The sequence below is a fragment of the Tinamus guttatus genome, unplaced genomic scaffold (assembly GCF_059628265.1).
Source record: "Tinamus guttatus ecotype Peru unplaced genomic scaffold, ASM5962826v1 Tinamus_guttatus_pri_ptg000368l, whole genome shotgun sequence".
Classification (NCBI taxonomy): Eukaryota; Metazoa; Chordata; class Aves; order Tinamiformes; family Tinamidae; genus Tinamus; species Tinamus guttatus.
The window spans coordinates 3,046,400-3,062,368 of NW_028288902.1; the positions used below are offsets into that span (position 1 = coordinate 3,046,400).

At 37.9% G+C, this 15,969-nt stretch overlaps 1 protein-coding gene across 1 annotated transcript in view; it reads right to left on the reverse strand.

Moving 5' to 3' along the window:
* TMEM117 (transmembrane protein 117) overlaps nt 1-15,969 on the reverse strand; it is a 189,658-nt gene that overhangs the window by 148,036 nt on the left and 25,653 nt on the right. Inside the window, exon 3 of the mRNA XM_088530378.1 lies at nt 11,648-11,780. Coding sequence (XP_088386504.1) covers nt 11,648-11,780 — 133 coding nt within the window. The remainder of the gene's footprint in view (nt 1-11,647; nt 11,781-15,969) is intronic.

Below are 15,969 nucleotides of genomic sequence, written 5' to 3' on the forward strand. Positions count from 1 at the left end.
AATTTACCTGCACAAAAATTTGCAGTAATAAATCTTTAAATAGGATATTTTTGCATTGGGAAGTGTTCATATCCCAAGTCACGTCAATCTGTCTGTATGCATAAATCAATACTGTTTCAGCATGGAATTTCATACTCAGCTGCTTTCAAGTTCGTTTGCCCCTAGACTGGTGAACTGCATTAAGAGTTTTACTCACTTAAATAAAAATAAATAATAAATTATTAATAATAAATCTGAGAAAAAGATCTTGAAATAATGGATTCCCAGTAATACTTTCAGTCAAAGGCTTCATCTTCAAAATATAAGACAGCCTTTTCATTTTCTCAGGAATAGTCACACATTGCTGACAGGCCTCTGCCTCTCAACAGGTATGGGCATCCATTTGCAGACACACACCAAGACTCTCTTAAATACAACCTTCCAGTCTTCCTTTCACAGATGGATGAGGTGAATACCTTGGGGAATATATGTGCAATTTGTCTAAATAATACTGAAAATTTCACATAAATTATAATGTTTTAACAGTAAATGTAGTTGAACAACGGTAACACAGAGCTGGCTGAGTGGATATTCATTATAAAAAGTTCTTTTCATTAATTTAGCATTTTTCTGCCATCTGTTACAACCATAATAGTTATTTGTACATTATTTAAAATATTCTGAATTCTTGAAGAATCTTGGACTGACTGTTAACTTTTTATGGCAAGCATTCAATGTTTCACTCAAAATTATAACTGTGTCAATTTGCTATAACTGGTGTTTTGGCTACCCAATTATAAGAATGCACTAGTCAACTAAGTAAGTTCTATAATTGTACAGTAAATTCTCTGACCCAAAAGTAATTTTGGAAATTAGAGAAGACCTGTCCTCTTATCACAAGGCAGGTACTGAGAGCATAAGAATAAAGTTGACTAAGTAAATACGAAATAATTGAAATCCCTATTAAAAAAGAAAGTATATAATGAAGAACTTATTCAAGTATGTTTCTTCGGGTGCTGAAACCCCATAAAACCTCATTACACTCTGTTTTGGCACAAATACAAAAAAATAAAAAAGAAAGAAAGAAAAAAAAATCAAGGTAAAATCAAAGTCTTCTCCCTAAACTTTGCATATTATTGAGGCACAATGAGTAAAAGCGTTCTCTTCAAGATATACACACAACAGCGTACCTGGAATAAGGGATAATAGGTACTTCTCTGTAGAAGGAAGAAATTCCAAGACAGTAGTTGCTGTTTACCAGTAGAAGAAAAGAAGATGTTGCTGTTTATACCAAGCAAAAATCCCAGTGGGTATTCTGACCAAAAAAAGCTCAGGATTTTGCACGAAGACTCACAGAAATACATGGCCAGTATATCTGAATAATGAACTGAGAAAAAACTGAAGCAGAAAAGCCTTTAGTCTCCTCAGTCTTTTTTTTGTAAACTGCAGATTTTCTTCATTAAAGCCTGAAAATTTCTCCTCCCTTCCCATATTGACTCTCTTTCTTAATTCTGAGGGATGAGAGCAGAAGGTTTCTCCATATTCTGAGTATTGGTCAGAGAAGACTCATGACTCAGTTCAAGAACATGGTACAAATACTGCTTGCTTCAGATAGGAGATCTATGTGGATAAGCATCAGCTAAAATCACGCAAGTAATAGGCATGAGATGAGCTATTGCTCTCCCATCTTTTTTTATGTCTTTCACTGTCCGGTAATCTGAAGAGTTGCCATCTGCACATGACATCCAAAGAGATCAAAAAGGTTTTGCCTAACTTTTGAGAGTAGAGAGTTGTATCAAAAAAGCCGATTTTTGGCCATTTTTATTTTTACTGGAATGTAACTCCAAAAACATTTCCAACTTCCAGTCCCCGATCAAACTGTGATATCTTTCTAGTCTGGGTGAAAATCATAGATTTTTGAACAAAAATCCAACATTTCTAAATTATACAAAAAAAGTCAATTACTATTAACATTAAATCGAATGAAACATTTAAAAGGTTTTGTGTATGAGCCCATGTCTTAGTCTGCTGATTTGTACAGGCATGCATGAATTAATGAACAGTTGATACCTGTGATTTGGGTAGCCTATTTTAAATATATGACTGTAGGAAAACTGCAGTAATCCTGCAGGTTTAGCTTTAAATCACAGTTCTATTTACATCACAGTTACAGTTTTTCTTTAAACAGGGCTAGAACACATGCAATAGCTGAAAAATTGAGGTGAATATATTTTTAACTGGATGCCTTTTCTGTTATAGCTGTAATTTTATGTTAACTGATGGTTATAACATTGGGAAAAAGCAATAGGAAGATATGTATGTATTACCACTTGCTAGACTCAGATATTTCGATAAAAATTTCTGGGTTTGATTTTTCAGGATGACAAGAATGTGTGTTTTACAAATGCTTTTGGAGAGGACTGCAATCATGGATGCTCGAATAAACTCAAATATCATTTTCTCAGGAAATGCACCTGATCTTTCATCTTCCTCCATTTGCTTTTGTACTACTGAAAGATGAAGAAAAAAAATATTCTCAGATTGCTGTCTCCAGCAAAGCAGTGTAACCATAAGCGGTAGGACCATAATCTGGCAAGGACTACCTGAGGTGCTTGATTTCTTTCGCACAAGTAGCCACATTTACAGAGGAGACACCAAATACGTGCTCTTACTCCATGAAGTATGGATTTTTCTATATGCAGTTCATATTAAAATGCATTAGCTGACATTTTGAATATTTTAAACTATGGGGTTTCTTTAAACACAACAATAAAATTCAAAAAAAATAAAGAAAATTTGAAGTACAAAACAGTACCACAATTGAACTTTTTCATATGTTATAAGTATGTAGGGCCATGATCAATTCCCATAGTCAGATTCTATAGCACTGAAAAGGATGTTTATGCGAATAGAGGAAAGGGAATCATTCCGAAAGAGTTGTAAGATGCTCCAGAAGTCACACTAGTGTCACCGAGGCACCTGTGTAGGACCCCAGGGCCACTGCCACCAAGACAGCTCCTCCTCGGCTGAACCCAGGGTGCATCCCTTCCTCCTTCACATGCTTTTCTCTGCTTGCTTGAACGCTCTGACTGCATTCAACATGAGCAGCTCCTCCCCTGGGGCATCTCTGATCAGTATACAGACAGTGGCAGCCTTCTTAAAACCAAAATCATTAATTTTAGCAATAGGAAGAAAAAAAATGAAAAGCAAAAAACAAAACAAGAGTTAAAAAAAATACTGCTATAATGATAGTTCTTATATAAACATTTCTGGAGCCCCTGAGACTATTTTGGGCAGTACATACAAGTACCTAACTTTTAACCTGGGTCCTTTAACAATCTGCCTGTCTCTTGACAAAAAGCTCTTTTAAAATTGATTCATGTCACTGGAGCACCTGTAATTTGGCTTTTCTCTTAAGCTACCCCAATAAATGGCTCGCACTGATAATTCTTTCCACTCCCAGTTTGGTTTTCTGTACAATCTCTTACTCATTGACACTGCACTCAATTCGATCAGCCTACATTATGGCTACTCCATGACAACCCAGCTCCAGCTCTGACACAGGTGTTCCAGTAGCCTGTGGTCCTGCTGACTCCTGAGACGTGTTTCTGGGGACAGGGGCTCCTTCAGTGGCTACTCCCCATCATCTGTCCTGGGATCTATGACCATTCTGCTCTAGCCGCAGAGTGATCTGCAAGATCTACTTGTCCTCTGCCAGCACAAAGAGCATTGGTTGGGGAGCAAATTTCTTAGGCTTTAAAATGTTTTTTTTTAAAGGTTGTATTTCAGAATCTTTTAACAGCATCCAAACTAAGGATTTTATTTCCTTTGCCATTTCCTAGCTCAGGATGAACAAAAGCTTGCTGAAGTCTAGTTTACAGAAGATATAAGCGATAGGGCAGATTTAACACGGGAAACCAAGTAGGTGCTTTTTCACCCGGTGATGTGATTATATTTAGCTATAAAGTTTAAAATACCTTGAACTCCTTTGGAAATTCTTAAATAAACTTCAATTCCCAAGCACTAATGCTGAATCATGAAACTCTTCAATTACAGTTGAAAAAGCTTGATTCGCTGGTATGTTCTCACTAGATACCTGAGCCTTAGGATCATAGCTAGGATGATAATCTGCAGTAAAATGCTACACTTGAAGACCACTTAAATACTGCAGCTTTCTACTTTCTTGGAGCAGCATTTTATGACTATAATTCTTACAGCTGCATGAAACTGTCTGTCCTTTCTAGACACACTTGCATGGTTTAAGTCTGCTTCAGCTTACGCTATTTAGACCTTTGCTCTCTGCAAACCTGGGAGTGGTATAGAGAACTCATCGTTTTGAAACCCATTCCTTCTGGCAGCTCACAATAGCTTAAACTTCCTGCAATTCACAGTACAACATGCAATATTTATTTCCATCTTGGAATTGAAAATTATTAAACCCTTTCTTCTAGTTGAAATCTTGAAGAAGGAGCAACTCATTCTTTGCATTATGATACAACTACATGACTAAAATAGATAAATACAAAGGATACATTGACATTAACATATGACTGGGTAGACAGACCTTACAGTGAAGGTGGCCTAAGAGCTCATTTATCAACTGTAGACCTTACAGTTCTACAGAACAGCAGTAGTATTTAAGAAAATAAATTCCTGCTTGTTCTAAATTGCTCTAATTTGCTCTAAAAAAATGGGCTAACGATGCATATCCCTAGACTCATTCAAAAGCAAACAAGCAAACCAAGAGACAGAATCCTGAATAAGATCTGTGTCTTCAGTAAGGTTAATATTTCCAGGGACACAGTATTCTATAGTCAGTTGCAACAGGAAGAGAAAAAATGAAGAGAAACTGTAACTATTTATGATGAAAGTAAAGCTGAAAATATTTAATGGGAAGCTATTGTTATGTTTTCAATATATGTTTTTAGATATTTTATATATATATCTTTGTTTCAGCTTATTAAATGAAAATGCGTATCCTCTTTACCTGCATTTGTCAGCTGAAGATTAGTGTGCAATTGTGTCGGAATTCATCAAATGACTTAAATAGAGCCCCCTTACATAAAATTATTACAGGAATATTTTCTATTCCTAAGGAATTTGTCAGTAATATAAATTGTGTTCAAATTTTACACTTCTTTTTTTTTCTACAAAAGAAATTAGTAATAATAATAAAAGACACAATTATGCCAAAAACTCTTCCCTATGAGAATAACCAAAAGCCATTGACAGCATAAGAAAGGAATTCACTCCAACGCCCCTACTGACATACTGAGCACTCAAAGGAGCCAATCCTGACAGGCTGTATTATTATGACAGTAACGTCACCTCTAACATCAAAATAGAAAATGGTTTGTGTCCACAGTTTTAATGACACTTTACAGTGTTGAATAATAATACACCTGAACATCCTTTGGTCAATTTAAAATTAATTCATCTAAGAGTAGAAGCAGACATTTGTAAGAAAGCAGACTACTCTGATTGTAAGACATCACATGAAAAACACATCACTGTGTTGTAATTTTAAATATAAAGGCATTATTTACTGAGGCAGGGTCCCAGAGGAGAGCCTGGGTTTCCTACAAGAGATATATTCTCAATCTAAAAGTAATACAAGTGAGGAAACTTCAATATATCTACACATCAACTTAGATAGCTAGATTGGACATAAGAAGAACAAATATATAAGACATTTTCTGGACAGCTCAAGACTCAGAATTCCTTTAATGAATGAGTCTATACGTTAGGGATAGTGAATTTATGCTTGTGGAATATAAAAAAGAAAAATATCCATAAAAAGGCTTAATTGGAAAAATCACCCCGTCCAGATTCAGCCTTCCTGCTGTTAAAACGTGCCCTTTGCTGCCACCAAGTGGCTCCTTTTAAAATGCATTAAGAAATTGCAAATGCAGTACCACTAAATGGTGGTTGTGAATATTTTTTTCTTTCTTCTGCAAATCACTTCTTTCCTATTTTGATTTAAAAAACAAAATCCTTCCTCGTATGTTCCTGTAAGTCTTTACATACTTACACTTACAAGCTCTGATTCTTCACTCACTCTACTTGTTCAGGTTGTTAATGGAGATCTCATCACCCTTCAGTATCACAGGGCTGGTCATTGCTCCAAAAACTGACTACACTGGGTCAAGAGGTAGATGGGACTTTGGTCAGCAGCCAAAGTTATACAATATGTCTTTAAATTCATAAGGTCTGAACCACATGTATATAGCCAGTGCTTATGACAACCAGATGTATATAGCTAATGCTTATGACTAAAACAGGTGGTGATCTAAAATGGCTGCAGTTTGGTGGGCAGGAGAAAAGGGCATTGAAATGTTGAATGTTGAACTGTTGAAATGTTGAAAATTGTTACAACTCCAAGCACTGAGCTGAGAATTTAACTGAGCAACATAGGCTCCTTTTAGTTGTAAAGCCTCCTTGAATCCATACTTGGTGCACTGCAAAGCATGTTGACTTTACACACATTTGTATTATCCTCTGCTATGCAGATAAGGGCCTCTCTTCCTCTGAGACCAAGCTGAACTTGCATGCTAGAATGCCCTGGGGTGCATAGCCATGGGTAACTAGTCATGGGTTAATGAAATAGGGAACGGAGCACAGTAATGCCCATCAGTCTCCCAGCCACTGGGCTGTAGACATTTGCAAGAAGAGGATTCTCAGAATCATCTGCAGGCTCCTAGAATCATAGACTCATAGATTCATTATGATTGGAAAAGACCATTGAGATGATTGGGTTCAACCATAAGCCCCTCAACACCATACCTGCTAAACCATGTCCCTAAGAGCCTCATCTACACATTTCTTGAACACTGCCAGGAACAATGACTCCACCACTTCCCTGGGCAGCCTGTTCCAATGCTTAACTACCCTTTCTGTGCAGAAATTTTCCTAATATCTAACCTGAACCTCCCTAGGGGAAACTTGAGGCCATTTCCTCTTGTCCTATTGGCAGTTATTCTGGAGAAGAGATCGACCCCTGATTCACTCCTGCTGCTTTCCCATGGAGCTCCCCCACCTTCATCCTGATGAGCTGCTCCATCTGCTGATCCATGGGCTCCTCAGGCCCTTCCCACCAGCCCTCTGGTGGGACACGGCCTCTGTGCCCTCATAACACAAACTCTCCCCACTCAGCAGCTCGCCAGGGATCTGCCTTTGCCTAGTGCTTGCTGCCTCACTGTGACATGGTGATGCATTGCAGAAAGTCATATGAAGATGGAATGTCCTGATGAGGATTAGGCACAGCGTAAACAAGCAAGTTGCCGTTTGGATACATGCTGTGAATCGGGGTCACAGAAATCTAGGCCAAAATGTGGAGAAACAGAAAAGCAGAAAAGTATTTCAGAAATTAATTTTAATGATAAAACACAGTCAGAAGCAAAGAGAATTTGAGAGAGAAAAACATTCATCTATCTCTGAGAATTAGTCATTCTTTCATGCGACAACACTGTCACCACCATTTTCTGTGGTAAATCTACAAATGGCATCTGAGTCTGATAACTCCTCAAATGTTGAACCCTCTTCAAGCAGCTGCAGTAAACTCAAAGCCCTGCAGTAAACTCTCTCCCTGCATTGTCACAGGTTGTGAAGGGCACGGAAGGCACCAGATATTGCTACATTGGCCCCTAGAGTGTTCCCCATCTCGCAGAAAGCCTTCGAAAAGCACGAGCTGTGTCCCTGCGGCACACATGAAAAGACATGCCTGAAACATCAAATTTGGCTGTTGTTGGCTGGGACCAGCCACATAATTCAGAGGGAAAGTACATATTTAACCTTAGTCATGACAGAGAGAGTGGCATGCCATTATTAACTCTGTTCCCATCAGGGAAAAAAAAAATCCAGAGTTACTCTTGAATTCACAGCCTGAACTTTGAAATACCCATGTCATGGTTCCTACTGTATGTCTATGAATGTCTCTCTCTAGACCATGAGGGCCTGCACCACAGGACAATGAGATCCTTACAGGTGGGGTAATCATTGGAGTCATGTGCCAGGCAGCCAACGGGTTTGGTTGAAACACTTGGACGATTCTGAGAAATAGCCACCTCCACAATGGGCTCCCCCACAGCAGGCTTGCCAAAACCAAACTGTCAAGACACCAACACATTCAGATTAGGTGTTGCAAGACTCCACCGAATGATAAATACTATTTTTAGGGGCTTTAAATCCTATACTTTTTTCTTTGATGGTGTAGCCATGGGGATGGCTCTCACTGGATAGCTCCAGTGTGCAGTCACTATTCATTACCACTCATTCTGATTACAGTGGGTATCTTTCTTGCACAAGATAACTAAACAACTCAACCTTGTGCCTGAAGTTTGCACCTCAACCCTACTGGACCTTCAGACAGTTACAGAAACTCCTTCAAATCCCCTCTGCTGTTGGCACTCTGTAAGACTGTTCAGGAAAGTTTGGCAAGCAATGTAGATCCTTAACCAGAATCATCTTATTCTTAAATAAGCACCTGAGAGACTAACCTTATATGAGGGAAGAAAACAGCTCTGATTGACATTCCTTTAATGGAACCAAAACTTAGCACACATAAATGAGACATCCTTTCTTGTTTTCTGACTCCTTAGCCCGTTTTTTCCCTGGTGATAGTGGGTTTGCCACAATCCTGACAGAGAAGTTACACATTAAAGACCTACTATTTGGGGATTTTGCTCCTGCTTTAATAATGAGAAGCAATAAGAAGTAATAGCTGTGAATCATTTTGTGACAACTTTTCAAAAAGGTTTCTTCAGCCAGATGTTCAGCTCTGACTAAAAGAACAATGACCTGATGTACAGTGGACTAAGGAAATAAGCCCCTAAAAGGAAACGGCACTGAAAGAGAAAAGGAATTAAAAATAACACATCCCAATCTGTCACACTTTCACCGTGCAAATAGCTGTACAGTACGTCTTCAAATACCAGCTACTTGTTCTTGTTTTTTGTCTCTTTTTTTTAATCTTTCCAGCAAAGTACAGTCCATATCATTATTCTTTCTAAAGGGATATATTCAGACTTTTTTAAGCTTACCAAATTGCGACGTGTGCGAACTATCTTTTTTTTTTAATTAATTTAAAAAAATTTTAATTAATTAAAAAAAAATTATTAATTAAAAAAAAAGTCCTGTCAATTGTAAAATGGATGTTCCTAGAGATGGTAACGTTAAACAACTTTATAACACTCCTGCCATGGGTTTCTCCAGTCCTCAACAGGATATCGTTTCAGCAGAGATCATCACTACTGTCATGCACATGCAAGATGTGTGAGTCTCCTACTGTAGTGAGCCACAAAGGAGTCTTCATTTATAAAATCAAACATCTGACATAAGAAACTTGTCAAAATCGCTCTCCTGTGACATGCAGGGCAAGCTGATACACAGACAGAATGATAGGCAAACACACATAAGAAGAATTGTTCTTTCTTTCGCTCAGCCTTATAGTCAGTAATCGTAAGATTTTCACAGGCCTTGTTTTGGAAACACACGCATTTTGTATGCTTGTATTTCAAAGTGTTTTTTGCACAGGAGTCCATAGGCACAAAGGTCAGCTTGTCCCTACAGAGGCTGTAACCTTCATGCAGATGGATCCTGACCTTTATCCTGGAAGCCAGCCCCTCTGCTGCTGGCCATTTCAGTATAGCACCGCGGCAAAGCCTCTTCCCAGAGGTGTTCTTTTATATAGAAGCACAAAGCATGAAACAAACAGCTTTCATAAGGATTGCATTTACTCAGGAAAAAGGAATCTACTGCTTAAAAAACATTTATTGTGGCCAAGTAGGTAGCCTTGATGTTTGTCTTTTGTTGTAGGATCTCTCTGTCCATCTTTTGAAAAGTGTTACATGTTGCTCTACCTGGGCTGTGAACAGCTCTGTTCAAGTGTAAGTTGTAGAGTTTGAGACTGAAACTTTCTTTTCTGAATTAACTTAGGGCTTTTTGCTGAAATGCACCCAGAACATTCTTAGTAAGTCTTCACTGCACTCCTTAGGCTTAGCAGGGTAAGTTTCCTCTAATGATTAGTGACAAAAACAGGGCTGGCATTAGCTCTAGAAAAGCAAAGACCGCACTCTGCCTTAGGGAAGAGCATAGATTGACTGGCTCCAGTATTTTATTCACAGGCTATGCCTATTTCCATGCACTCAGTCAGACACAGCTCATCATGAGATCTCCTCCATGCAGCCAACATGATGCAGATGAAGCACAGAAACTTGTAATAGATATGGGGAACGGGAACGCTGTCAAGGACAAAGTAATTCTGATTTCTAGACATGAGTTCAGCTTTCAAATTGGTTAATGCTTTGTCTAACAGCCAGTGGAGCTTCTGGAGTTTTACAAATATAACACACTACCAATAATAGTACAAATACAAATAATAATAAATAGGAAAGCCACAAGTCTGCAGTGCTCCTACCTTCCTTAATAGGGGAGGATTGTTCTCCCACTTACTACGTGCCTACTCACATCTACTACCTTGTTGCCATAATCGCATCCTGCTCACATGGTCCCTTTTTTCTTCTAAAATAGCAAGTGATTCTTCACTTTACTCACTCTGCTTGAATCAAGACAAATTAATGTTTCATTTCATTACTATAATCATATGATTAGCACCGTCTGTGTTCATGTTCATTAAGTGACACCCAATTTGTCTCCTTCTCACTTTTTTTTTTATCTCACATTGTTAAAAGTTCTTCATATGCTGTGAATTTTGTTGGCCCACTAAGATCTGTAATATACCTTGCCACACCAGGGTCCATTAAACTACACTTCATCAAATCTTTTGGTATGCCTTTCCTATTCTGGAGAGTAAAGACAAGCTATGCACTTATTTGCCATGCTCTTCAACTCAAATATAGATTGGATTTTCTTTTCCTTGATAGAAACTGTTCAGAGGCTACCTTGCCTTTTCTAAACAATATCTGTGTACCTCTGGCCAATTAAATCATTTAGTATTCATTAGATGACTAATAACATAGGTTTTCTCAGGACAATCAACTGGCAAAAGTGAGGTTGATTTTCAGAACAATAGGAAAAAGCTAGTTTCCTTAAGGCAGAAAATTCAGTTAAAATTTCATCTTAAAATAAATCCAGACACACCAGACTATAACTACTACTCCCTAGACCAACCCTAGCTTCACCCTATAGGAGTACCTTATGGAAAAATAGCACAATTAATAGGTTTTGAAGACTATTGTTGCCAAACTGGATGAGAAAATACTACATTGCATGACCAAAATAACACTGTAGTACACATGTAAAGTTTGTGGTTTGAACATGCATGTCCTTAAGTCTGGATCTTTCAATTTAACACTGGTAACCTGGGTATGAACACTGATAATATTTGTATTTATAAATTACTCAGTCTTAACTTCCAATCTGACTTGCTCACCTGTAACAATTAATCAAAGCAATTAGTTTTGCAAAGTAATGATCATTTGCACCATGATATAATAGCTGCTATAACTGGTCAAGATCTCACTTTTCATAACTGATACTCTTTTACCTAAATTTAGGAAACAGAGGAACAAAGAAGGTGGTGAATACTAACACACTGACACTTTTTCCCTCTCTTGTTCCCTCTTGTTCCCTCTTAAAGAACGTATTATGAAGAATTTCCAAAACAATACATTCTAGAGAAAAGAGACAGAAAAAAAAATCTGTTGCCTACCTCATATTCCCTGCCATAATCAGGCACAGATTATAAATGTGAGAAAAAATGAAGAGGAAGAGGATGGTACTGAAGAACATTGTCATCCAAGATCCATGGTCCTCTCGAAACATTTTCAGACGGAGCAATTGACCTGTAGTATGAATATTATGAGAAATTACAGTTTAGACAGCCAGTAGATAAAGGTCTACATAGTAATAAAAGAAAAATAGAATGCTAAGCTTTATTTTTCTTGGGTTCACTTGTTTCATTTTGTGTGGAGAGGGCATAAAGATTTTAAGATCATACAACCCAACTAAATTTTGGACTTCAACTCATACAAAGACTGCCTCCCACAAATTGATGACTGATTTGGACTATGAATCTACAATCAAAATCACTGAAATGAACCTCTCTCTCTGAAGGAATCTTCACGATAACTGTGGGATCTGATCAAAATGTGCTGTGGTTTTACATATACTACACTTATGTAGTGAAACCGTTAGTGTCTGCCCCTACTCCACCCGTCCCCACCACACTCTCATAAGCTGGAATAGCAAGTCGAGCGGTGATACAAAAGTGAACAACTGTGTGGAACTGACTCATTTAAAGGAAAAAAAAAGGAAATCTACTTTTTTTTTTATTTTTTTCAGTTCTTTTTTTTTTTCAGTTAAAACAGCTCCATCACCCTGCTGACCTTGAGGCTTAATGAATGGTAATTCAGCATGACTATGTGGCTAGCGTGATGAACTGGAAGGGCTCTGGCTTAAGCCATAACATCTCCTAGAAACTTCTAAATCAAAACACTCTAAGGCAAATATCACAGAGAAAATCTTGAGAATTAGTCTTGACTTCAAGCCAACAGCCATTTTTTCAATGGCATTTCACAATGTTCTGAAAAAAAAAAAAAAGTGTATTTCTAAATTGTGAATTCTGCTTGACTGCATGAATTTGAGTGTCATGAGTATCTAAGGACTTGTGAAATACTCTATTTGCTGCCAGGTATTTCTCTAATAGTAAAAACAGTCATTAAATCTTGAAGGTTACTTGTCTCTTTACACTGACTACAGACAGAGATGAGATAATCAGCTCAGAACAGACAACTATCACACAACAAAAATTAGATAGAAGTCATCGTGCAATATGTGCTGGTCTAGCTTTTTAAAAACACAGATGTGGAGTAGAAAAGGAAGGGATTCGGGACAGCTGGGCACATGAGAAACATAATATGCATTTGTGATAGAGTGGCTTTAACTGCAGGACTGGCTGAGGAAGAAGGAAATTGCCTGCAATATCCTGGGTTAAAGAGAGATCACAGGAAAAACATATTAAAATGATTCCCACTTAAGCCCCAAAATAGAGAAAATGCATGGTTAGTAAATTAATAGATAATCAATAAATAAATAATCACAGTTTCCTCTCAATTATATTAAGATAACAGTACTGAGCCCCCTCATTGCTTTCCTGTTTTGTGAGGTTGTGCAGGGTTGTCACCTGGGACTGTCTGCTATCCATTTGATAGGAAACTCTGAGAAAGTCTCCATTTCTTGAGGTATGTTGGAGGGCTTGCTTACACACAAATTCTGGGCAGCTTTTCCTTGGCAATGTACCCATAGAAAGGTGCTCTGGATCACAGTATGGACTACACAGTTCTCTGGGTTCAGTTCTGAATTCCACAGGAGACTTCCTGTGACTTACAGACAAGTAACTTACTTTTCATTCAAGTCCTGGATACACAAAATGAAGCATAATATTATTCTCTTGCTCTTAGAAATCAGCTACTTTGCCCATATGCACTGCAGGCTTTTGCTATGTTACACCACAACAAACTCCAAATTGATTAAGTCTGTAAGTGATAATATGAAAAAAATCCCGACACAAAACAGAATAGAGCTTATAGCCATACTGACAGTATAATTACTATTCATTTTCCAGAAAGAAATCTACACCAAATGTCACTGCATCACAGAGAAATAAAAGATCCCTAGAGTATTTAAGTTATGACTGTTTTTCATGGTAATGTTCTTGCCATTTCACAAATGTAATGTTACAAGTTTGTCAGAGCAGGATTGATTTTATTGCCATGTCCTCACAAGCCCTACTGCAATAAAATACTCCCCCTCATCCTGCTTTTTATAGTTTATATGAAACTCTAATGGTTTCTATTCCTGCAGAAGCTATTTATTTCTACTGATTAGTGAACTAAGTAGGCGCGGGTGAGTGGTGGTGGTGTAGAAATCTTTTTTTCAGTGTTTGAATCTCCACAAGAACTAAACTGAACTTCCCAGATGGGATTTCAAGAGGTTTGTAATAACAGATTGTATTTAACACATTTAATAGCAATACATTGGCTACACCGGTCATTTTTTACTGAAAGGCAATATAAGAAAACACGATAATGTGCTAACTCAAAGCAGTTTATTACACTACAATTTGACAAACACCAACTTAGAATGCCTTGCTGTAGGTCACATTACTACAAAATAAGCCTCTATGACCTTAGCATTTTTTTTATCATTCCCAAATGTAGAAGAATCTCAATTCCTTATGCACATTTTTCTGTATCCTGTTTTCAAATGTTACACGTTGAAAGTATGAAATTAAGAGTATGAAATTTAAGGGAAGAAAAAAAAAGAATCAAAGAATGCAACATTAACATAATAACAGCATTTTTTAAGAAGAGTTGGGAAAGATTACAAACCATTACAATTTACTTCAAGCACTAAAAAAACCTCACTGACTCATACATCAATTTCTCATCTGTTTAGCAGAGCATTTCTCTTATGAAACATTTTAAGTAGAAATATGTCCCCTGGCATACATTGTATGCAGCACCAATTTCATCAGGACAGCGAAGTATAAGCCTTGCCCTGGTTCTACTTGTTCAACTCTGTTAAAATTCTGCACTTATATGACATTTGCAGAGAGTACCTTTCCTAAAGCACACTTCTATGTTTTGCAGCTTGAAAAAGGCTCTGCTTATTCTCATCTTCAGTACAAGGCGAAACTTTACTTGTCACGTCACTCCGGGACTAGCTTTCCTTTTCTTCCTTCTTTTCTTACCTTTTTTTCCTCTGTCCTTCTTCATTGTCATTAATATAAAAGCTTTTCATCTGTTCATTTCATGTGTTCCTTTACTCCTTTCACTTGCCTATTTTATCCAATTTCTGGACCTCTCCTTTCAACTTCTGAATCTCTCAGTGTCCTCCAGTTCTTTTCTTTCATAATTCGGCACATGTATTGTTTTCTAATTTCTTAATATTGTCCATACTTGCTTCTGCAAGAATATAATATTAACCTTTCGTACTTCATCTCCAAACTCTTTAGGCCCACTGTCTATATCCATTGTCTGGACTTTTTTTTTTTTTCTCCTGGATCTCTGCAAATCTGGCTCCTTGGAGCCATTCTTTCCATTTCTAATCATTACTTTCTTCTCTAAAGCTCAGACCTACTGTTTCTTCCTATCTTCCTCAAGTGCCACCCACCTCAAGCCAGTTGTTCATACCCCTCCTGAAATCCGGACTTCCTTTGGTGTTCATAACTCTGTCCTCTAGCAGTTTGCCTCTTACTTCTACTGCTTTTAGCATGTACTGTCTGTGTAGCTCACCATCTCTCATACTTGCACAGCCAAGTAACAACCAACAAAGCGTCACTTTTACCAAGGGTTACCACAGAGGGTCCATTTTTTTCTGGACGTAATCCTCCCTTTGAAAAAACAAATGGATTTTTTAACATGTTCTTGACATGTAGGTTGGGAAGTCCACTGTTTCAGTATGAATTAGAGCTGAACACATGTGGAAGCTATAAAGTGAGATGAAAGTAGTGAGAACTGTGGGATGTTCAGGGAATGAAAAAGGAGGATCCTGGGATTGATTTGTGTCTGTAAGGACTGGGGATGCAGACTCAAGGTTGGAAGACTGGAGAACCTAGACTGGATCGAAAGTGGCTAGGAGAGTTTGAGGTGATGGGAAGCTGTGGGGCAGGAGAAGTGGCAGGCAGGTAGGTGAGGTGAGTGAACCTCTGATCGTCCCATTACCCAGATCAGAAGCAGGGCAGCAATAACTAGGATTCTAACAGTGAAGAAGGAAGAGGAAAGTACAAACACCTATGCCAATATCCCAAGCTCCTGTACTCTTCTTTTTCATTTTTGGGAATAATGAAAGTCCCAAGGCACAGACAGACTGGGAATTTGTTGTAAGTCTGTCTTTGCCTGAAAAAATAATGAGTGGAAGCTGCTATGGTAATAGCAACGTATCCTGCCTGGTTGAGAGGAGGGGCTTAATGATAAACAGCATCTGTCCTTTGCAGTTTAACACCTGTTCTCTGATAAGCTGCCATTTTGT